Here is a 26,115-nt window from a genome sequence, read left to right on the forward strand (position 1 = left end):
ATCATTAAACTAAAATATTTAATACTTTTGCCGTCTACTAAACAAATAAAGGGATTTTAGTTTTTCGAAGACCTGATTTTGACCACTAATAGCACATTATTTTTAGCAAAAAAAAAGTGATATGCTATTTAAACAGGTGGAACACGTGGATAATGGCCATGTTTTTACTTTTTTAGTTGTTCACACGCATTAATTCTAAAATTTTTTACTAAAGCCCCAACTTCGAAATCTCATATCTCGATTTCGGAGGGTAACTTCGAAAATTGGAAAAATTACTTTTTTACTTATGACTCAGACTCTTAAAATCAATTGGTTTGGCCCAATAAAATAAATATGTAAAACAAAGTGTTTAATATTTCTGGTATCTACAGTGACATTTATTTGATTGTTGTGCCATAAAACATTTCCTCTCAAAACGCTAATAAAATACGAAATAGACAAAAGTAAAATTAAAATTGAAAATTTAAACCATTTGCAATTATTTTTATTGCAATTGTCTGCATTGCTATTAATATCATCGCAATCACTAATATTATTTTTTTTCATAAAGTTTTCTTTTTCATTTGGGTCACAAACGTTTCAGTTGGCTGTAGTTGCACGAAAACGTTCATTATTCAACTCTTGATTTCTTCCATCAAATTTATTTTTAGTTTCGTCTGCGATTCTCATTGTTAACTGTAAATATCATTGTCTCGCCAGCCTGGCTGCATTTCACAAACCAATAACTGGGTCAGTGTACGTCAGCGTAATTGAAAAGTGGGCGCGAAGTAATACTTTATTGCTTTTTTGCTATTCGGCAGTCGTGAGATATCCTCGCTAGAAAATCATTTATGTCACAATTGTCGGATTTAAATGGAAAAAAGAATGCAATAAGCAAAAAGAGTGGTATTTGTTTTAAAATTTATATAGGTATTTTAACTAATATTTGAAGTGACATTTTCAAAAAACAAGTAAAAAGTCGTTTTGTAACAAAAGTTGGTCCAGTATTTACTACGATGCCACGCTTCTGTAACTTATATTGCGCAAACTGGAAATTGAGGTCAAAATATTCACTTGAGCAGCTTCAGATAGGAAGTTAAGGCAAGAGTGAGCAACTTTTCTGTTATCATTAAGTCTGCAAATTTGTAGCAGTCAAAAAAAAAAATAAAAATTAAGAATCAAATTAATCATTTGGGGCTTTCCCGGCTGACTTAAAATATGTAGTAGTTATTATATTTATTAAAACATGAAACAAGAAGGATACAAATCATTACAGACCTACATATATCCCTGCTAACACCCATGCCCGAAGTTTTTGAAAAAAATTATGAAGAATGACACTTTTAAACTTTAAAATATATTCTTCGTACTCACAAAATGATACCAAAACCAGCGATTACAACGAGATTCCAAGTATAGTGGCCTCAGGATAAACGGCTTCAATTTGACTGAAGTATACGGCAGTAAAAGACAGTTAATCACCATGAGTAAAAAAAATAATAATTGGCGAGTACACTTCTGTTAGGTGTTTAGGCGAGCTCCTCCTCCTATTTGTGGTGTGCGCGTCTTGATGTTGTTGCACAAATGGAGGGACCAACAGTTTTAAGCCGACTCCGAACGGCAGATATTTTTATGAGGAGCTTTTTCATGGCAGAAATACACTCGGTGGTTTGCCATTGCCTGCCGAGGGGCGAACGCTATTAGAAAAATGTTTTTATTAATTTTGCTTTCACCGAGATTTGAACCAACGACCTCTCTGTGAATTCCGAATGGTAATCACGAAGCAACCCATTCGGCTACGGCCACCATGACTGCACCACAGCAAATTGAAAAATTGGATAATGGAAACTACGACTTCTGGTCCGTTCAAATGAAAAGTCTTCTCGTGAATGCAGATCTTTGGGAGATCGCCAGCGGAAGCCAAGCGAAAAGTGACGACAAGAAGTTTAACACTAAAGACGAAAAGGCATTGGCACTTATAATCCTGACTGTTAAATCGTCACAGGAATGTAATATTTAACATGCAGAGACTTCAAAAGGAACATGGAATAAATTGAAAAGTGTACACCAGCCGCGTGGTCCGGCAAGAAGAGTTACTTTTTATAAATCCCTAACCAACTTGAGTATGCCTGAGAGTGACACAGTGGTACACCACATAAGGAAATTTTGTGAAATTGTTGATAAACTCTCCGAAGTTGGCGTAACAATAAACGATGATTTGCTTGTTTTAATTCTTCTTACAAGTTTACCCAAGTCATTCGAGAATTTCGTTATAGCGGTCGAGATTCGCGATTCGTTGCCTAGCCTCGAAATTTTAAGGGCAAAGTTGCTGAAAGAAGGGGCGCGGCGAATGCAGCACAAAACAGATCAAAATGGCAGTGAAGGTCGAATAGCGTTCGTAGTACAGTCAGATCGGAAACATGTCAAGAAATTAAGTAGAAATTCGGGTTGCCAACTAGTCACAAATTCATTATTTTCCACTAAAACCATTACAATCCAAATAGTCATACTAGAAAACACTATTGATTTTATTGGTATTGGTATTTTTTTAATTTTTCTTATTTGGAATTTAAAAATTTATAAGTTAACAAAAAGATATTTAGTTATTTAAAAACAAACAAACATGTCTGAAAAAAAAAAATAAAAAAATTACTGATTACTTAAAGACAATTTCTAAAACAATTAAACAAAAGTTCCAAAAAAATGTGTCTTATTTTTTAAAATGTTGGTATTTTCCATTTACATTCAAATCAAGGTTTGGAATTTAAAAATTTATAAATTAAAATATAATTAAAAGTTATTTAAAAACTAAAAAAATTCTAAACGAAATTAAAAAATTACTGCTTATTAAAAAATAGTTTAAAAAAATTAAAAAAAATAAACATCTTCGAAAAAAATATCTTCTAAAAAAGTTCTGATTTTTTTCAATTTTCGACATTTTTTATTTTTCTTTACTTATGTTCAAATCAAGGCTCAGAATTTTGAAATTTATAAATTAAAAATATTTTAACAACAAAAAATTTTTTTTTAAATTTAAAAATTACTGCTTTCTTAAAAACTAACAAAAACTACGTCTTCGAAAAAAAATTGTGTCTGATTTTTCACAATTTCAGCATTTTTGATTTTTTTAATTATTGTATGTTCAAATCAAAGCTCGAAATTTAAATCATTTTATATAAGAAAAAAATTAATTACTTAAAAACTTAAAAAAAAATACTGCTTACTGAAAAAAGCTTTTAAAAAAATTAATAATTTTATTCGAATAAAAAATTTTTTTTTTAAGCGCATTGAATTTTTTCAAATTTTAGTATTTTGGATCTTTTTGAAGTATATTAAAATCAAGGCAATTAAAAAATATGGAATTAAAAAATTTTAATTATTGTATGTTCAAATCGAAGATCGAATTTTAAATTTTTATATACTAAAAAACACTTAATTATTTAAAAACATAAAAAAAAAATGTTCACTGAAAAAAGCTTCAAAAAAATTAAAAATTATATCTTCGAAATTTTGTTTTTTTTTTCAAAAAACGTACCTAACTTTTTCTAGTTTTGGTATTTTTCATCTTTTCGAATTATTTTCAAATTAAGGCTTGGAATTAAAAAATTTTAATTAACTAATATAAATAATAAAAAAAAAATTCTGCTTACTTAAAAAATTTCCTAAAAAAATTATAAAAAATACTTCTTAAACAAAAAAAATATTTTAAAACGATAAAAGGTAATTCTTACTTAACATTTTTTTACAAAAATGCTTCAAGGCTTGGAACTTCGTTTTTAAAATGACACTTATGGTTTTATTGTTTGCTCCATAATTAATGATTGAACTTTGTTTGCGAAAGTTAATAAATGCATGTTCAGTACTCAACTGGATTTTTTCCAACAACTGTCCTTTGTCCACTACCAAACACGGTTTCAGATTTCACCGCTTAACAAACTCTTGCCTTTCTTGACCCAGCTCTGTACGTTTCTATGTATCTTTTGAGTGGGAGAAGGGCAATCGTTGCCTTTATTATCAAAGAAATGCATTATTTTCGAATGAACTACATTATTGAAATAATTTCCGACAAGAAAAAATTGACTCTGGACCCGCTCCCACATGATGAATATCATGTACAAACATATAAATATCTGTATCTGTGACTGTTCGAGCTGGTCTTCGCATTACCAACACGTGCCAATTTAGCTGACATTGTTGTAACTTTTTGGCTGAAATGTAAATCACTTAGGGCTAAATGCCATCAAAATGAACCAATGATATCCACATCAAACGAAATTCGATAAATTTCACTCTTACATTCGCTTTTAACTTTATTTTGCTGATATCATTTTCCAATGATATTTTTAAAAACATACTTAGGAGGCTGTTTCTCTTGTTCAAATGTAAACATCCGCAAGCAGTCAGCACACAACCTCATCACTCACCCAAGATTTGCTCGCTCATCAATGTACTTTTCCTAACTACATTCTAATTCTAATTCTCTTTTTCTTTCTTTCTTTTGCCCTTTTCTTAATGCCTCCGCTATCGTTGCCATTTCAATCTACCACAATAGCCACTTGACCGTGATCAACCACATGGCAGGCCACAATGGCGATTTACCGTCTTTGCACAGGATGAGGGAGGCGAGGGTTTGGTTGGCTATGCTGATATCCAAGTGAATCTAAAGGATATCAATGACAATGCACCACAATTCCCGCAAGGCATTTACTTTGGCAATATAACAGAGAATGGCACGGCCGGCTTGTCGGTGATGACAATGTCAGCCGTCGATTACGATGATCCCAACGAGGGCACGAATGCCAAACTTATTTACTCCATAGAAAAGAATGTGATCGAAGAGGAGACAGGTGCGGCGATATTCGAAATCGAGCCGGAAACGGGCGTGATAAAGACTGCTGTGTGTTGTTTGGACCGCGAACGCACACCCGACTACTCCATACAAGTGGTAGCGATGGACGGTGGCGGACTGAAAGGTAAGAGTACACGCATATAGTACACTCAAAAAAGCAAATTTAAAGAGTTGTTGTATAAATACTGTATATATGTATAATTATAATATGTCTTTATTTGTATTTATAAAAATTTATTTTTCTTCTCAAAGGAACTGGCACTGCATCGATAAGGGTCAAAGATCTAAACGATATGCCACCGCAATTCACAAAAGATGAATGGTTTACCGAGGTGGACGAAACGAATGGCACAGCCATACCTGAAACGCCGATACTCACGGTGACCGTGCAAGATGAGGACGAAACTAATTCATTTCAGTACAAAGTGGTGCCGAACAGTGGTTTTGGCGCGGAGAAGTTCGCCATGGTGCGCAATAGTGACGGTACGGGTTCCTTGAAAATCACACAACCGCTCGACTACGAAGATCCAATGCAGAGCAGTGGCTTTCGTTTTCGCATACAAGTCAACGATATGGGCGATGACAATGACAGCGATAAATATCACGTAGCCTATTCATGGGTGGTGGTGAAATTGCGCGACATTAACGACAACGAACCGCACTTCGAGCGCGACCACATCGAAATGGCCATTTACGAAGACACCAAAGTGGGTACAATACTAGAACAATTACGTGCTACAGACGCCGATCAGGGGGGTCATAGTAGAGTTACGTATCGTATAGTACGCGTCACAAATAAGAAACGTCAATTTGCCATTAGTCCAAAAGGTGCGGTTAGTGTGCAGCGGCCGTTGGATCGTGAAGAAACCGACCGACATTTTGTGCAAATACTTGCTGTGGATGATGGCAGTACGCCGCGTACAGCGACTGCCACATTGACGGTGATAGTGAAAGATGTAAATGACAATGCGCCGGTATTCGCGAAAGACTATCGGCCGGTGTTGCCGGAGAATGTATCGCCACGCAAAATTATCGAAATAGCGGCGACAGATGCTGACGATCGAGCGCGTGGCAATGGTGGACCATTTACTTTTCGGCTCGATCCCTTGGCCAGTGATGTGATACGTGCCAGTTTCAAGGTGGACCAAGACAGACGTGAGTATTGAGAGATATTTGAGTTTTTAAATGACATAAGGCAGTTTGTACTTTGATAGAGTTTTACTCCTTTTCATTGATTTTGCAATTATTCTTTGATCGTGACCGAAACCATACTTTTAAATGACATTTTGTCACATACCAATGTCACTGATTTTCAGTTTGCTGTTATGTCCTTTCTTTGTGAAAAATGTTATTGGATTCTAGGCAATATGCAAGAAACATCACTCTTATTCTGATTTCAGAAATTTTGGCTATTCATTTTTTTGGCTCTCGTTCTGGCAGGATAGGGTAGATGTTTCTAAAAACGGAGGATGTTTCTATATTTAGAGTGTAATAGTGTCTCTTAGTCAGAGTTACCCCGAAATAATTTACCGCCATGTGGGAAATCAATTTTGTTCCCTCTCAAGGGGAGTTTGCTCAGATGAACCTTATTTTTTTTCTGAATTCCCCCAAAAAGGTCTGACTTTAGTAAACCTATCAATTTTTCATTTACAATGCATCACACTTTGAATTAATTGTATGCCATACAAGAGCATTATAATTGCTTAACCCACACAAGTTATAGAATGGAAAAATATTGAAAAAAGGAAAGCGAACAAAAATTACAGCATCGACCTTTACAAGTGTGTCCCAAATTGAAAGTTCTGAAACTTTAATGTTTTGCGACTTGCCGAATACCTTGCGAGTAGAACCTCCACCTTTGTTTGACGGTGGGTCTTTCCACGGTATGGCTTCCATACGCACACATTAAAGCAAGTAATTAGAGCAACTATTCTGCAAGCGGGTCAGGAAGGGAAGACATTTTCAACTTTAGGCATTCACTTAACTTTGCTTATTCGACAGAAACGTATTTTTTATATTTCTCTTCCATTTACTTTTCTTGCTACGCAACCCAATCCAACAAAAACAAAAACATCGTTAACAACGGCTTACGCGTCATATTAACAAACCATCCATTAAAAACAAAACAAATGCGAAACTCAACGGAAATCCACTTAAATGTGCTTTACAATCAACCAAATTAACCATGGACGGCCTTCTTATAACCTACCAAAATACCAACACGTGCCATATTGCCCACCAAACTCTTCGACCCTTTGCTCTTCTGTCATCGTGTAAACAAAACAATTTCGTATACACACATTCCATCCGCAGGCGGTGACAGTGGTAATGGCATAGCCATTGTCTCTTCACTGCGTCCCTTCGACCGGGAACAACAAAAGTCCTACCTCATACCAATCGAAATTAAGGACAACGGCACACCGCCCATGACAGGCACCAGCACTCTGACAGTCATTATAGGCGACGTGAATGATAATAAAATGCTGCCGGGCAGTAAGGATGTTGTTGTCTACAATTACCAAGGACAATCGCATGACACGCAAATAGGGCGAGTGTACGTGCACGACTTGGACGATTGGGATGTGCCGGACAAGAAATACTATTGGGAGGCGCAAGAGCATCAGCGTTTCAAATTGGATACAGACACGGGCATCGTTATGATGCGTGCGGGCACGCGTCGTGGTCGCTATCAATTGCGCTTTAAGGTCTACGATCGGGAGCAGGGTCAGGTGGATGTGCCGGCGAACATGACTGTCGTGGTGCGCGACATCACTCACGAAGCGGTGCAGCAGGCGGGCTCAATGCGCCTGGCGGGCATCAGTGATGAGGACTTTGTGCGCGTATGGGACTACACACAGCACAAACTGCAACGCTCCAAGCTTGAAAGGTTTCGCGAAAAATTGGCGGAGCTACTGTACACGGATCGTGACTACGTTGATGTATTTAGCGTGCAATTAAAATCGGAGCAGCCCTTGTTGACGGACGTACACTTTTCTGCGCGCTCTCCCACACAGCAGCCCTACTTTAAGGCAGTGCGTCTGAATGGTGTGGTGCTGATGCATCGCGACGAGATCGAAAAGGAAGTGGGTATTAACATTACTATGGTGGGTATTGATGAATGCTTGCAAGAGCGTAAGCACTGTGAGGGCTCGTGCACCAATCATGTTGAGATACACAATCGCACGCCGTATACGGTGAGTGTGAATAAAACGGCGGTGGTGGGCGTGCGACTTAACACAAACGCCGAGTGTGTTTGCAAAGCGCGCACCTTCAGCCGAGAGGAGACATGTCGCACGCATCACTGCTACAATGGCGGGCGTTGTGTGGATACGCGCAGTGGGCCAAAGTGTGTCGCGTGCCCTGTGGGTTACAATGGACCACGCTGTCAGCAGACAACACGCAGTTTTCGCGGCAACGGTTGGGCGTGGTATCCTGCGCTGCAAATGTGCGAGCAATCGCACCTTAGTCTTGAATTTATTACCAGCGAAGCGGATGGACTTATACTCTACAACGGACCTATAGTTCCACCCAAACCGGACGAACAGCTGCTGCGCGATTTCATTGCAATCGAGCTGGAGCAGGGTTATCCACGTCTGCTCATCGACTTCGGCTCTGGCTCTTTGGAGTTGCGTGTGAAAACGAAAAAAACGCTTGACGATGGCATTTGGCATCGGCTGGATGTGTTCTGGGATAGCGAGAATGTGCGCATGGTGATTGATTTTTGTCGCAGCGCAGAAGTGTTTGAGCTGGAAGATGGCTCGGCACCCGAATTCGATGACAACTCCTGCCAAGCGCGTGGTCTAATACCACCTTTTAGTGAGACGCTGAATTTGAATGTACCACTACAGTTAGGCGGTCTGTATCGGCAACACTTCGATCAAACGCTCTATCACTGGCAGTATGCCTTCACGTCTAAGGGCTTCGATGGCTGCATACGCAATCTCATACACAACTCGGAACACTACGATCTAGCATTTCCAGCATTGGCGCGCAATAGCTATCCCTCCTGTCCGCAAACAGACGAAGTCTGCTTAAAAACCGAGCACACAGCACGTTGCTGGGAGCAGGGTAATTGCGTTGCGAGCCTAGTACAAGCCAAATGCTATTGCCGACCCGGCTGGACGGGACCCACCTGCAATCTACCCACCATACCTACCACATTTAAGCCGCAAAGTTATGTTAAGTTCGCACTCAGCTTTGAGCCGGATCGCTTTAGCACGCAACTACAGTTAAGGTTTCGTACACGCGAGCAACAGGGGGAACTGTTTCGTGTTAGCGATCAACATCAACGTGAATACGCGATACTCGAACTCAGCCGTGGCCACTTACAGTTGCGGTTTAATTTAAATTCGCTGCGCACCGAAGAAAAGCGACTGCAACTGAATGACATAGCAGTCAATGATGGACAATGGCATGTGGTGCGTGTGAATCGTTATGGTTCAGCAGCTATGTTGGAGTTGGATGGTGGCGAGGGTCGGCGCTACAATGAAACATACAATTTTGCCGGGCATCAGTGGCTCTCTATCGATAAGCAAGAGGGCGTATATGCGGGCGGCAAAGCGGAGTATACGGGCGTAAAAACCTTTGAAGTACAATCGGATTTTCAAAGGAGCTGTCTGGATGATATCAGGTGAGTGTGTTTATGATGATAATTAAATTTCGTAAGAAGATTATTAGTGCATTGGTAGAGATTATAAAGGAGTGTTACCTGCATGTGAACGGCACAATTGTATTGTGATGCAGTTGAAATGTGCATCTACATTGGAATGTTGGGTAAAAGCCTAGGGAACTAACGGAAATTTCGCAGTTACACTTAGAGTGATTATTTTCCTATTAATCTTACTGGCATGCAAATATACTAGGGTGTCTCACCAAAATGAGTTGCAGTCGGAACTATAAAACTTATAGTGCAAATTTTAAAGCCTCTGCAGGAAATATCTACTTTGGAAGGATTAATTTTAAAGTGAACTGGATAGATTTGAAAGTGCCTCCAATCTCAGAAAATATAATAGAAGAGTTTAAGCAAAAAAGTATGCATAAAAATATCTAAAAATTTTATCAACGGAATCAAAATACGAAGATATTTTTATGTGGATTTTGACTTTTACTTTTGCTAGATAGGTTAGGCTCCGTTAAATTCGGTGATTGGCCCTCTTCATAGGGGTGCAATGGTCGTCCAGTTATGCGAGTCTGGGTGGCTCATTAAAAAATCACTAGTTTGGACTTAAGTTCCCCCTCTAATTCCTAATTTGATGAAGCCACTTCCTCTTTTGGATAAACGGTAAAATATTGTGGATGACTGCCGATTCCAAGTCGTCCAGGGATCCAAAGAAGTAAGAGTTTAGGCAGCGATATCATATTCTGGCAAAAGCAGTATAGTGGTAGAGGTAGTGCTCAATGCTCTCTACCACCTCCTCTTTTCTGCAGCTGCAACAGAAGTCTTTTAAGGGGAAACCACATACCTTTCCGATGATATCAATCACTGTACCAATAAAACTAATAGCAGGCCGGTCTAGATAGATGAGTGAGCAATTTCTATGTTTATTCCTTCTAGGCCAGTCTTGTCTCTTTACCTGACAAGTGAACTTCGTGCTCCATTTACTGTTGGATTGCGTGATGTAGATCGACCTGATCGAGTGCTCGCTTGAGGATAAATGGATGCCCGCATGTTGAGCAGAATTTACCAATTTAAAATCTATTCCCCGCCTAGCCGGCTCATCTGCTATGGATTTTCCAAGAATATCTCTGTGTTCGGAAACCCAGACAAAGTTCGTGGTACACCGCTTAGCCAGCTCATTTAGAATAGTTGTACATTTGGTCGTCACTTTGGTGGAAGTGCTTTGGCACTGCAGAGATATTTGGCAGACTGACCGCCTGTTGTATGTAGATGGGTTGATCGGTTGTGCTGCGACGAACGGCTCTCTGGCATACAACGCAGCCTCTTTTATAGTGATTAACTCAGCTTGAAAGATGCTGCAGCAGTTTCAGCAATCAGATAGACGTAGTGTTAGGTTTAGCTGCAGTACTTCTGAGCGGAAACCACTTTCAATCCTATTATTTATTGTAGGGCCATTAGTAAAGATAGCCAGTGAACCTGGGGGTCACAATTATTAATATTATCCCACTCATATTTTTGTAACCCTATGGCCCAATCTTGAGATTAGTGCGAAAAAATTATTTGCAAGGAAGAGTTCCGAGAATTTTCGAGTGCTCAAAAAATAGGTTTGAGAAAAAAATTTAAGGGCTTAGTTAAATCCGGACCGATTTAAACTTCACTCATTTTTTTTATCCTTTTTCACTCCTCTCGAGAGCATAGGGCCTCGACAAGACTCGGTCTTGCTTTGGTTTCGTTAATCTATTTTGTTTACTGACAGCCTACCGCTATCAGTCCTAAGTAGTGGGAATGCCCACCTGTCGTTGCTTAGGACCAACGCCTTCTTACTGCTTGGAGCGCCATCTGTGTTTTACATTTTTATGGCAGAAAGATCGCACAGTTGGTTGAGGACTTAGCTAAATTTCGTGTGTCTGCGCTATTACCGCGATTGCCCGCTACCTCATGCTGACGCCACTGTGTAGCTGTGCGTTTTTCTTTGTGTTTGCTTGTTTTAGCAGCCACAATGCACTGACTATTGTGCGAGAGTTTGGATGGAAAGGATAAGGTTTTAGGGTAGAGGAATGAATTTTTTTTTTGTTTTTTTTAGAAACAGCAAAAGTAGGTAAAGTTGGAAAAGTGCGAAGACCATGCTTTACGTGGGAGATGTCGTTGGAAAATTCATTCAGAGCTCTCATTGGAAAATTTTTTTCGCATTCTTTTTGTTTCTTGAAAAATTAATCTACACGCGTTCCAATTTTGATTCTGTTGGTGTAATTTTCAAAATTTTTGTGAGGCCTGCATAAGCTTAAACTATTCTATCAGCTAGGGTGACTTTTGCAATAAATATGTTTAGAAACTAATTTAATTTATACGAAACTCAATTTTTGGAAATACTTTCAAATCGGTGCAGTTCAACTGAAACTTAATATTTTTTCGAAATATTTTGGCTAAGCTCTTAAAATATAATAAATTTTATAGTTCTGGTGATTTCGTTTTTTTTTGTATGTAGATTGACGCACCCTAATAGACATATGTATGCACGAAATGAATTTTCCTGTCTCACTGCATTTGCGAAACGAATTTAAAATTCTCTTTTACTTACCACTACACTTTGCTATTATTCTTCTTGCTGGTTTTGATAGACTGGATGGCAAACACTTGCCGCTGCCACCTTCAATGAATGGTACACAGTGGGGTCAGGCGACAATGGCGCGTAATCTGGAGCGTAATTGTCCATCAAATCGACCATGTTCGAATGTAATCTGTCCGGATCCATTTGATTGTGTGGACCTGTGGAATGAGTATGAATGCACGTAAGTATTAACAAGCTACTTAGCATATAAATTTATTCATGAGCATAAATTCCTACTGACATACATACTAGTATACCAGGTAGATTGAACCATTTGAACCATGTTTATGTATGTTTGTGCTTTAGTTGTTTTTGTTGTTAATGTTGTACTGGTACTCACTTCACTTTATTGGTTTTGCAAATACTTGCCAACCGAAACATTTTCGGATGCTCAGTTTACGTTGCCAACTCCCAGGGTAGGCAAACGTTCGTTGCACGTCAAATTGCATAAATCAGTCGCTAATGATGCAGAAAATGCGAAAACGAATATACAATTCCAAAAATTCTATAAGTATGATACTTGAATTGCGGGGCCTGTTTTCGAGCGATACAAATCTAGGTATTGTGTAAAAAAAGTGAAGAATTCATGCGCTTGTATTCAACACTCGTTTACTGTTGATTTTTTTTGATTGGTCAAATGTACAATTTTTGTTTTTCTGTGGCATAAAATAAAGTCTATTGAGAGAGAAAGCTGTCAGCACTCATTATTTCATCCTTGTTTATTGTCTTCTTGCACTTTCTGCTACTACAGAGGAATACTGATGAATTTTATTTTTATTTCTACTCTGTTGTATTTTTTCTGTTCAGTTCAATCAATTTTTATTATCAGCAATAATAATTTGCTGACATCAAATTTACTTCCACACCTTTTGAAAAATATAATTTATATATGTTTCAAATTTGATACCTACTATTTTATCCTTACTGCACCTGCAATTTTTTTATTAAAATGTAGTTTTTTTATTAAAATTTACTACCCCAAATAATTTGTTACCAGGAAAAGCAACTAATGATATCATAAATATCAGCTCTGTGTTGGCCACTTGTTAAACTTTACTCAAGTAAAGGGAATGCAAAAAGGAGTATTTCTATTCTCACGTGAATAACTTTTGTATTAATTTGAAGATTTTTTTCCTTATATCTTAATTTTTTCTTATTTTGATAGGTTTAGAAATGAGCAAAAAAAAATTCCAAAATAGTTTTCTTATACGCAGGATGGTCGGTGGCAGAATTAGGTTATACATAAAAGCTTCTCCCTAAACGCTAAGCGTATGAGCAAGAAGGGCTCCGAATGAACTTCGCGGGTTATTTAGTTCAGATGTCCTAGTAAACGGGTGAGCAACGTGCGTTCGCAATCGAAACGTATTTTAAAGGCCAATGTCTCGTGTGCATCTGCTAATCGTAGATTTCGTTCCCTTTGCAATATTTGGAATTTATGTTATGCACCAAGTGAAGATTTGATTCCTTGATAGGTGCGAAGATTTCGGACAAAAAATGCAATGGCAAACAGCTCACTACCGGGGTCTAGCCGAACATCGAGTGCAAATTAAAATATTGAACTCGTCGCTATAAATGTACACGATAATCCTCGTTAGTCCTTACGGAGTCAGAGAGCAACTATTCTAGGACTTCCAAAAACGATTGCCTTAGACTTCCCACCTTCAAAACTAAAATCGTGCAAGCGTTTAATCCAACGATTACAAGACAATGTTGGAGCAATTTCGTACGGAGTGAAGAAGCGCATTTTCATTTAAATGGAAAAGTAAATAAGCAAAATTACGGCTATTTGTGCTCATCAACAAGCAATTTCTGCTGATGGTGTCTCTTATCGCGGTATGCTGAACTACATATTATTTTCTACCAAGAATGAGAGAACATCCCTACCTCAGTACATATACATGGTTTCAGCAAGATGGCGCCACCACGCATACGAACAGAGAGACCATGACAACACTGCATGATTTGTTCCCCAACAAACTGATAAGCCGTTTCGGTAACATAGTCTGGCCACCTAGGTCTCCTCATATTACCCCTATCATCTTTTTTCAAAATAATCTCCTCTCGATGAAATACACTTATGCCAACGATTTTTCTAATCCCCGAAACATTCCAAATAGTACATTTCCGGTATAGCCATCAGCACCTTCTTCGATTCAGCTTTTATCTCCTCAATCGACTCGAAACGCGTTCCCCGGAGTGGTCTCTTGAGTTTTGGGAAATAACCAGAAGTCACACGGAGCCAAATCAGGCGAATACGGTGGTTGCGGAACGATATGCGAGGAATTTTTGGCGAAATGGTCACGAAGAACGAGTGCAGTGTGAGACGGTGCATTATCGTGATGCAAAAACCAAGAGTTGTTGGCCCATAATTCTGGTCTTTTTAGACGAATTGCTTCACGTAAACGACACATCACGCTCAAATAATATTCCTTCTTAACAGTTTGGCCAGGTGGAAGGAATTCATAGTGCACCACACCACGAAAATCGAAAAAAACTGTCATCATGACCTTTATTTGTGAACGACTTTGACGTGCTCTTTTCGGTCTGGCCTCGCCCTTAGCACGATATTCGCTTGATTGGTCGGTTGTTTCAGGGTCGTAAGCATAAATCCAAGTCTCATCTCCCGTAATGATGCATTTGAGCTTGTCCTGATCGTCTGAGAGCACTGTTTCACACACATCAACGCGATGACTTTTTTCCAAGAAATTGAGAGTTTTCGGTACCAAACGAGATTTGACTTTTCGTAGGCCCAAATGGTCTTTCAAAATGGTTTTCACAGATCCTTCTCATATTCCGGTCATATCAGTAAGGTCTTTAACAGTCAACCGACGACTTTTGAGCACTAACTCCTTCACTTTATTGACGTGTTGGTCATCTGTTGACGTCGATGGTCGTCCGGAGCGCTCCAAGTCATCAACACGTTCTCGACCCTCTTTGAAGTCTTTGTGCCACTTATAAACATTTTTCTGCGACATGGTCGAATCACCAAATGCCTTCTGCAACATGCTAAACGTTTCCGCAGCCGAAATTTCATTCCGCAAACAAAATTTGATGCAACTTCTCTGCTCAATCAAATCAGACATTGTAAAAATCGAAAAATGCACTCTTGGTCGTTTGGTAAACACACGCGTAAATATATTACCGATAATGACATTCACATGAAAGTTGGCCCAGATGTTATTAACAGTGCTGCCAACTCATGAAAAATATAACTAGAACGAAATTTTAATCCCACCAAGTTTGAAAAATAAATTCACCTTACTTTTTGCCTACATTAGTAAAATAAAACAGGAAAAAATTTAGATTCTTTCTGCTTCTACTATTTTTGTTCAAAATACGGCTCTTAAGAATTATATGTCAAAAACTACTTCAAATAGTTGCCCACCATGAGTACTTAAAGAAGCAAAATCCGCCAAACAGCCGATTCATGAATGCCTAATTCAGCAATACTTTGCGCGCAGTGACAATATTATCAATAGAACGTCCAGTTGTTGGGCTGCCAGTCCATTTTCTATTCTCAGAAGAAGCAGTTTCTTGAAATTTTGTCACCAAACTTTAAATTTTCGACTCATTTGAATGATTGAATGATTTTCATAATAAGTTTCAATAATTTTAATCCGTTGTTCTATTCCACTAAATTATAAAAAAATAAATAATTTGCATGTACACTTCTGTTAGGTGTTTGGCCGAGCTCCTCCTCCTATTTGTGGTGTGCGTCTTGATGTTGTTCCACAAATGGAGGGACCTACAGTTTCAAGCCGACTCCGAACGGCAGATATTTTTATGAGGATCTTTTTCATAGCAGAAATACACTCGGAGGTTTGCCATTGCCTGCCAAGGGGCGACCGCTATTAGAAAAATGTTTTTATTAATGTTGCTTTCACCGAGATTCGAACCAGCGACCTCTCTGTGAATTCCGAATGGTAATCACGCACCAACCCATTCAGCTACGGCGGCCGCCCACTAAATTATACATCTGTCAACTTCACAGTTATCAAAAATGATGTAAATAAAAGATGTACCGTCTAGAAATTATTCACTAGTTACATCTAGGCGTCACTGCTGCAAGACCATTTAGTTATTGAAATTAACTTTTATCATTAATAATAAGTTTTTTAAGTTGAGCTTTTAATTCCCAACTCTGTCACCGGACACCCTGTACATCTTATTTCCCTTCATAACTGATATGTAATAAATCAAGAAATACTTTCATATACAATTTCATATCACTTCTTTTCTTTTCCCCACTTAGTTGTAGCGAGGGTCGCATTATGTCCGCCGATACGAAAGGATGCGTCGATCGCAACGAATGTCTCGATTTGCCCTGCCTCAATGGAGCGACTTGCATTAACCTCGAGCCACGCCTTCGCTATCGCTGTATATGTCCAGAAGGCTATTGGGGTGAGAACTGTGAATTGGTGCAAGAAAGTCAACGCCTTAAGCTGAGTATGGGAGCGCTGGGTGCCATCTTTGTGTGCCTCATCATCATATTGGGTGAGTAGAAATGTATGCATGCACATGCAAGCAATTCCTTAAGATGGGTAATATTTAGCTATTCATTATTAACTATCTACAAATACATGAAATACAATTGAAGTAAAAATAGAAGTTTTATTTTAAATTCAGATAGTAAAATTATAAGTGATATAAGAAATTATAATATATGATTCCTATTCTCACTTTCTACGTCTATTTGAGCTTGCAATGAGTGAGTCAGAGCTTGCAGCCTGGTCCCTGCTTACTAAAGGGTTTTCCAATAAGAGGTGTTATTTTGATATTCAAAAAATGCTCTATTTTTTAATATAAATGATCGGATGACCACCACGACCACGATTACAGGACAATATCCTTTTCATGAAATTTTCCATAACCGAATTGCAAAGTGGCTGCCCTATGTCCTCGATAGCCTCACGAATTCCATCTTTGAGGTCTTGAATCGGCCCTGGGCTGTTGTCTAGACCTTCTCTTTCACGTGGCCCCAAAGAAAAAAATCACAAGGTGTTAAATGTGTGTGATACGTATCGCCGTCTTGTTGAAAATAAGCGTTGTCCAGATCAATACCAACCAATTCCAGCCATAAAAAAATCGCTATCTCTCGATAGCGCAATCCATTCACCTGTAACACCTGTTATTTGAAAACACTTTACTATTAACTCAATTACGTCGTACGCGGCATAATTTTCTGTGGATATTCTATGACTGAGAACTTATACCAATTCCATGGTTCTCCACACAGCCAGTGGTGGAACCTGCTTTTTATTGCTTGACCTGAGTGAAGAGTATAACTGGCACATGACTTTAAGAGACGAAACTTTAGATACTTCCGAATCTTTAACCTGAATTTACTAGACCAGATATTATCAAGGCAAGGCAGGTTTTCGAAGAACCTGGAGACGGTTTTGCTTGACGAAGCATTGCCTACTGTCAATATAAATTATATTTGAATTGAAGTATGAGGTTTTTTTTTATAGACAAATACCGGGTGATCCACTTCAATCTGATGAATAGAACTATTAAATAGCCTTAGCAATTGCTAAATAAGCGCCATCATTAATTGCTCTTTCCAACTGGTGACTCGACTACCATAATTTCGATTTCGTATCGCCGTACACCACAAAAGTACAACGAAATAGTGTCGCCTTACGTCGAAAATATTCGATCGGTTGTGTTAACTTGTAGTTCAATGTACCCGTTGAATGATTGAAAATGGTTTGAAGTTCAACCGTCTCAAGGTCTTATGTAACCTTTAAACAATTAGCAAGAAAACCATTCATTGTGAAACCATGAGACAGAAAATTAAGGTAGGAAGGTAACAAAGGATAGAAATAAAAAACGAACGAAATTCTGATAAAGAACGAAACTATACAGTTTTTTACTTTTTTTTAAGTAATATAAAAAACAATAAAAAAGCGGAATTTTATCAAAACTGTTTAAAATTAAAACAAATAAAATATACAATAAAATAAAAATTTAGTGAGTATATCTGCCATTCCCTTCTGCAGCCATCAAAACCACGGTTAGCAAACAAATTACTTTAACCCTTAACCCACAAGCGAGCCTGGCTGGTTGAGAGAGGCTGCAGATGGACAAAACTGATATTACCTGTCATGTCCTCCCGACTGTTGCACATCCTACTGTCATTAAGGAGAAGGGACTGTAGGCAGCTGGTTGGACTGATGACGGGCCATTTTCTATGAGCGAAGCACATGGAATAATTGGGCGTCTCAGATAGTGCACTCTGCCCAAAACGTGGAGAGAAGGATAAGACGGCGGAACACTTTTTGTGCAACTTCCCGGTCTTCGCTCGAACCAGGCTTGAGGTCTTTAGCACTAAAGTGCTAAGTGGCTCCTTGGCATCAAAGGATCTGCTCAGATTTCTTTGGTGGTCAGGTAGATGCAAAGGAAACTAAAAAGGGAATCCGCGTACAATACAACGGACTTAATGTTGTCTCAGTGCTGTACTTGCTAGTGTGTCCCGACACAAAAAAAAAGTGAGCACTAAAAAAAAATATATAATTTCATCACAACTGGTTAAAATTAACACAATTAAAAATTAAGTGAATATCAGAACAAAAAAAAATAAAAAATTGTATCAAAATTGATTAAAATAAAAAAATTAAATTGAAATTAAATGAACATTAAAAAAATAATAATTTTATCAAAACTGGATTAGCTTAAAACAAATAATATAAAAATAAAAAATTAGCTTTAACATTCACTTAAGAAATAACATCTTTGTCAAAACTGGTTAAAATTAAAAAAAATTAGAACTAAATGAATACTAAAAAAAATAAATGTATCACAAGTGGTTAAAAATTTGATGTACGTTTATCGCGGGCTGTATCTCATTCTTAGACGAAGGCAAACATTTTAAATTTAGTAGAATTTTGAACAAAAAGGTCGAGTTTTTGGTTTGAATGGCATAACTCAATTCCTTGTAAAATAAAAACATTTCATTCACGCTTGCAAAATTTGAGCAGGATCTATTCATATATGTATATACAAAGTAGCGCAAAATTAATAATCCAATTTGGTTTTTGAATCACTTTTTTACTATATACCAAAAAATGAAACTGCAATATTCAAACTCCTCACTCTGAGTGATGGAAATCTTTACTTTGACCGTTACTTGTATGTCTGTTTGTATATTGCAGCTTCATAAGTGTTACAAACTGCACAAACTGTAGTTTACAAGTGTGAAATATGATTGAAGTACGACGCCATTTGCAAAAATTACAAATGCAGTCAAACTTCTTCACCTCGAATCACTATAATCCAGTGAAAATATTTGACTTATAGACACATCGAACTATAGAATAATATTACTTTTTTGAGGCGATAACGTCTTATAATTCGATGTAGCCGGCTGCACGCATCAAAGAGTGCGTCGTTACCTTGCTTGAACTGCAAGCGAGAACGCGGAACGAACGACAAAGAGGCACAATCGGCCCCCGCGTTCGGCAATGATCGACATCTGGCTCTCTCCTACTTGAGAGAGCATATATATGTATGTATATGCGCATTTGTATAATATATAAATTCAGATATTTGTATTTGCATATGCCTTCTTCCTGTGTGCTTGGTAATGAACCATTTCTCTGTTGAGAATAGACGATGATAGGAAAAGTAGGAAATGAAAGGGAGTGTTTCGAGGGTAATGTATCTTGAAAAAGTCAAATCGATGATGGTGCCTCTTAGTGTTGTTGACTTATGAAATTAATTGAAATCTAGGACGATCAGCACCGAACTAGGAGGAACAATCAAATCTATTAAAGCCACAAGAGGTTGCCCTCAAGGTGGCGTACTTTCTCCTCTTTTGTGGACTCTAGTCATAGATGAACTTCTCCACAAACTGAATAACCTAGGATTTCACACTCAGGGTTACGCTGATGTCCTAGTAGTTTATGTATTAGGCTGGCATGAGGAAACCATTTCGGATCGCATGCAGCAAGCCCTTACAATAATAAACAAATGGTGCACGGAAAAAGGGCTCTCCATTAACCCATCCAAAACAATACTTGTATCGATTACTAGGAGAAGGATCATAAATCTCAAATGTCCGACCCTTAATGGAACAACACTTCAACTCTCGACAGAAGCGAACTATCTTGGCGTTAGTCTTGACAAAACGCTTACGTGGAATTCCCATATTGAGAGAGTTACTTCAAAAGCCCCAAGGGCATTCTTTGCTTGTACAAGGCTTTTTGGTAAGACATGGGGACTGAACCCTAGAATGACCTTCTGGACATTCACCACAGTTGTGAAACCCATAGTCACTTATGCATCCTTAGCATGGTGGCCCACGGTCAAGCAAAGAAAGGCAGCAAACGAATTAAACAAACTGCATCGCCTGATATGTGTTGGTATTACAGGGGATATGAAAACATGCCCCACGAATACATGGGGTGTGCTCCTGAACATACCACAGCTTCCAATTCTAATTGAAAGGGAAGCTCGCTCGAGTGCCTTAAGATTAAAAGGTATATCTGAACTTAAAAGTGGGGATATGAAAGGACATTTAAAGATCTTGGAAGACTTCCTACATAGTCTCATTCTTCATAGAGATGATATACTATCACCCAAACCAATACTCTTCAGGAACTTCCAAGCTATAATTAATGAACGAACAGACTGGAGAACTAACTCTATCACTTTCAAACCTGGCTCCCGGCTATGGTTTGCTGATGGGTCCAAATTGGAAAATGGTAGAACAGGGGCAGGAATCAATGGGCCTAAATTCTAAAAATCGATTCCGATGGGACTCTACCCAACAATATTCCAGGCAGAAATACATGCCATTGAAATATGTGTGAGAGAATGCCTTAGCAGGAAAATGAGAAGTTCTCACATCTACATACTTTCAGATAGCCAAGCGGCTCTAAAAGCCCTTCTATCAACAACTATCACCTCTAAATTGGTAAACGATTGCCTAAACCTTCTCAACACGTTAGGAAACCCCAACATAGTAACACTAGTCTGGATTCCGGGACATGAAGGACATGAGTGAAAAGAAATGGCTGATGACCTTGCAAAACAAGGAGCAAATATGCAACTTACTGGTCCTGAGCCTTTCTGTGGACTGACAAAAGGCCACATTAATGAATTCCTTAGGAAATGGGAAGAAAGAAAATTAGCTGCACACTGGGTAAACTGTGCCAGTCAGCGTCAAGCCAAACTACTCCTAAGTCCCAACAAAGGAATATCTGACAAACTTCTCTCACTAAACAGAGTAAATCTGCGTCTTTTAATAGGATATCTTATAGGTCACTGCAGCCTGAGGTATCATCTAAATAATGTTGGTCTATCTGACATCAATGTCTGCCCCTTTTGCAAAATGGACATAGAAAGCTCAGAACATGTGATTTGTGAATGTCCTGCGTTGGGCAGACAGAGACTTAATCGCCTTGGTGGTATCGTAGTATCTCCATGCAATCTTTGGAACAACAAACCCAAAATTGTGCTAAAATTTTTAAAAAGCCTAAAATTCTAGGGTTACAAAATAGGCCTTTCACAATAGATCAGCTCTGGTCGCAGTGCGTAATGGCCTTCTAATAATAATAATAATATTAACGTCTGATGCACCATCGAAATTGAACATATCTTTCATGAATTTGATAAATGTTTCGTCATTTTTCACGTTTGTGTAAATGTAACTTGATCAATTCCATTTGATGCGATTCCATTTACCGCCTTCACTATATCCATACAAAATATCTATCAAACAAATAAAATTAAGATTTTCTTTTGAAAAATGCAACCATTACATCAGTATTTTCTTATGACGTTGTCACGTTAAGCTATCGTCAGTAAACCGACTTTGCAGACAACCTCTTTTTTTAACTGCAAACATAAGTTAGAATGCATTAAAATAATAAGAAATTATTGACAAAAATCCTAATCCCTTTCGAAGTTTTTATTAAAAAGAGACGCTAATTTGCTTAAAGCCTTACAGGGATCCTCCATGGTAGTGTCATTCCTTTGCAAACATAAATGATTCCCTCCACTCTACCTTCATCATCACTATCCATTCCGCTCAAATCCGAATCCTTTGCGATAAGGCCTAATAATTCCGCGGTTTGTAGAAAAACTTGCCATTAAACTGATGGTCAAACGTTATACAAAGAAGAAACATCACGCTTTTCAAATACGTAAGTACTTTTCCGAATACACTGAAAAACTAAGGAAGCACATAATTTGGGATTTCCCATAAGTTCATCTACTTAGAGAAGCATGTGCCAAAATTCAAGTTATAGAGAAATTCGGGGTAGAAAAGTTTAAGTTATGGGACTAAAATTGAGTCGATATTCCTTTCTAAAACCTATTCTCAACCGATTTAGTTTGAGTTATAGAAAAATCTAGTTTTAGAAGTCCGAGTTATGGAAGTTTGACAGTAGGTGGGGCAAAATTAATCACCTTGTAAATTTTTTTTTCTGAAAAATCAGGCGAAATATGAAAAAATGGGATATTTAGGTTGACCCGAACTTTTCAAAGCCCTATCTACAACAAATTTTCTCATAATTTTCTTGAACCTTCGAAAGAATTTTTTAGACATATTGTAGGTACTGTGATGGTTTAGTAAGCAAACAAACCTAATACCAGATGGCAACAGCACCTTTCGAAGACTTGGCATGCCTTATATTTTCCATCATAAAAATCCGATCTATCATTGTTGTACTATTCTCTTACTTCTCCTCCTTTTCGTGACGCTACCAAATAAATCAGGTTGTTACTTAAGAAGAAAATCCTAAAATGTGAAGCTTATTGTTAAGCACCGCACACTCTAACCTAAAGTATCATTTAGTAAGATAATAGAAAAATATTGAAACCTAATAAAAAAAAACAAAGAATATTACACATTGTTGACGTCCTTCAATGATTCCCTTAGCAAATTTTAATTAGCGCACCATGTACTATTTCGATAAAACTAGTTCGCATGCATTTTTCATATAATAGTTAAAAAAAACCAATTAAAATCTAATGCATATAAATATGCGTATATGCGTGCAGCCAGTGGTCAAATATGGGGAGCGCTTTTATGACCATTTGGCCACCGCATACGCCATGGGGTCCTGCCATGTCGCTATTTATTATATATGGACTGTGGTGGCTACTAATAAGCTGCTTACCGCCGCTTTCATTTATTAATAGGATAACGGCTTTTATGAAACTTTTTATGGTGAAAGCCATTTTTTTGTTTTTTTTGTTTTAGAAATTTTCAGCTGCCTCCGGGTACATTGACGCTATTGATTACAGAGTTGCCTATATTATTAGGTAAGGTAAACAATTTTCAACGTTCTAGTATTTTCGATGGAATTTAAATAGGCGTAATTATTTTATGCAAATAGTTTATTTATTTATTAATTTTACGATGTTTGGAAAACATGATTTCACACTAACTATTAAAACTAAAGGAAAGGGAATTATATGCGGAATTAAATTACAACTTAAGTCTAACTAAACTAACAGATAGAGTTTAGGAGTACAGAAAATTCTTTCCTTGAAACTGAGAAATCTAGGAACTTAGCTCCAAGCAGTTTTGTGATTAGTTTATAAATTCCTGGACAGTAAGCGCTCGCATGACGCTCAGATTCTTCGGTTTCTATGAGTCTATTGACGCTACCAAAGCGTGCCTCAACTTCGACGTGCATATTACTAGAATCAACAACAATTTGCGCACAAAAATCTTTCAGCGGTGGCGTACGCTGATGATGCGGTGTTAATGACGTCAAGACTGTATCCTAATGAGATCAGTGGGATCATCCAAAGGGCGTTAGGCGAGCTTAACTCATGGGCCATAGGCTGTGGCCTAGGGTTAAACCCGCGTAACACAGAACTTATGCTTTTCACCACCAGACATAAGGTACCAATTTTTACCCTACCAAATATTAACGGGAAAACTCTCTCACTATCACCCAGCGCAAAGTACTTAGGGGTAATTCTGGACTCCAAACTAAGCTGGAAATTAAATGTTGAGGAACGGGTAAGGAAGGCAGAAATTGCTTTATATGCCTGTAAACGCATGCTTGAAAGAAGCATACATTATGGTTGCATAAGACGGTTATACGACCCATTTTATCGTATGGTTCGGTAGTTTGGTGGAAAGCTCTAGGGAGAGAGTACAATACCATATTACTCGGCAGAATATAAATATCAGCCTGTGTAATAACGGTCGGTGAGAGGCTCTCGATGCACTGACACACGTTATTCCAATAGACCTACATATTAAGAAGACGGCAACAATGAGTGCCTTTAGGTTAAATGAAGCGGGTCGCTGGAGAGAAAAAATTGATGGTCATGCTAGTCTATTATTGCGACAAAATCAGTTAATCTCGGTGAGAACTGACTACATCGTCCCGATGATAACATTCAATAGGAATTTTTCTCTCTTTTCATCTAAGGAAGAATGGAATTAGGGATTATCTCTAAACAATTTCGACGCTATAGTCTATACGAATGGCAGTAAAATGGGCTGCGGTATTGGAGCCGGTATATATTCTCACAGACTTAAAAGTGAACAATTTGTGCATCTCCCCAATGCCTGCAGTGCCTTCCAGGCGGAAGTACTGGCAATTGAAGAAGCTTGTAGGCTACTAAGGGCAATATCGCTTTCTTTCGGACAGCATAGCTGCAATCTAGGCACTGGATTCAGCTACTACAAACTCTATGGTGGTGGAACAAAGTAGGAATGACCTTTCCACCTTGAGTGAAAACCATAATGTTACCTTAATCAGGGTCCCGGGTCATCGGAATATTGAAGGTAACGAAAAAGCAGATGATCTGGTAGGAGGGAACTGGAGAGACCAGACGAAATGCAAAATTAGCAGAACGTTATGGAAACTGGCTTCTGGTCTGTCGGGGAACAATCAGTCAAAATCGGCAACCCTTTCAACACATATTGTCACAGTTGCAAACAACCGGAGAAAAATGAGACAATCTTCCATTTCCTCTGTGAATGCCCTGCCCTATGGAAGGACAGAATGTTAACCCTGGGCCGACCGCTGTTCGAGAATCTCGAACAACTGTCTGACTTAGACGTCAACAACCTAATAAGGTTCTCAAACCGCACGGACTGGATATAGTCTTGCTGTAAATAACCGTTAAACAAGTTGGTAACGAGGATGTGGCAACAAAATGGTTCGGAAGCGCTAGTTGGATTCTGGAAGAATCACCACTTTAATTAACCAACCAACCAACCATCCTTTCTGGTAAACAAATTTAACATTCTACAGGTAGCTCTTCGATGGGCTAGATCCGTGGTTTTCTTTGCAATCTTAAAAGGACATGCAATGGTCACATGGGAATAGAGGACAGATCATTGGATCTAAGCGATGGTGATTCAGTATTTGCTCATTGAATATTGTATTTCCTCTTTTATGAAAATGATTTTTAAGTCCCATTAAATGCGCCCTTTTGTCATAGAGCATTTACCAGGGTACTCTACGCATCCTTAGACTGGAAACGCTGCAGAATTTCTACATTTATTTAAATTTGATACCTTCTCCAGTTGTGCCCAGGTGCACAGTTGGATTCCATAAGTCCAGACTGGTTTGAGCACAGATTTGTAAAGGATAAGTTTGTTGTCCACTAAAAGGGTTTTTACCATTTAACAGTATAACAGTACAATACATGTAGGAATTCTTTATTATTTAGCAATTATTTCCAAAGTTATTAGTTATATTAAAAGTAAATCTATTACATAGTTCATTTAATACGTCCACTATTGAATCGCTCACATGTACCTCACTGTTCACCACTCCGTTCTCCAATGTCTATTGTATTCTAACATCTGTGGCGTCCGTTCAGTTTGATGTTTGTTCGTCGTGTTAGGGTTGCCGTGCAGGGGTGCATTTTATCCTACATACATACTTCGAAATATTAATACTAGAACTTTCCTTTTGGCAAATATTTGCATTTTCCACATAAGCCGTTTATTCAAATCAATGCCTAGGTATTTGATAGTATCAGATTGAAGAAAATGAAAATTAGAATAGGAAATTAAACGTATTTTATTCAGTCATACCTTGGGTTGCCATGCGCTGAAAACGTTTAAATTATGTTCGA

At 38.1% G+C, this 26,115-nt stretch overlaps 1 protein-coding gene across 2 annotated transcripts in view; it reads left to right on the plus strand.

The window, feature by feature from the left end:
• Positions 1-26,115, plus strand: part of LOC128863604 (putative neural-cadherin 2) — a 133,505-nt gene that overhangs the window by 80,785 nt on the left and 26,605 nt on the right. For both annotated transcript variants that reach the window (XM_054102838.1, XM_054102839.1), the window contains exons 6-10: positions 4,532-4,952; positions 5,081-5,983; positions 7,142-9,458; positions 12,065-12,235; positions 16,307-16,548. In XM_054102838.1, coding sequence (XP_053958813.1) covers positions 4,532-4,952; positions 5,081-5,983; positions 7,142-9,458; positions 12,065-12,235; positions 16,307-16,548 — 4,054 coding nt within the window. The remainder of the gene's footprint in view (positions 1-4,531; positions 4,953-5,080; positions 5,984-7,141; positions 9,459-12,064; positions 12,236-16,306; positions 16,549-26,115) is intronic.

Source organism: Anastrepha ludens, chromosome 5, assembly GCF_028408465.1.
Source record: "Anastrepha ludens isolate Willacy chromosome 5, idAnaLude1.1, whole genome shotgun sequence".
NCBI classification, from domain to species: Eukaryota; Metazoa; Arthropoda; class Insecta; order Diptera; family Tephritidae; genus Anastrepha; species Anastrepha ludens.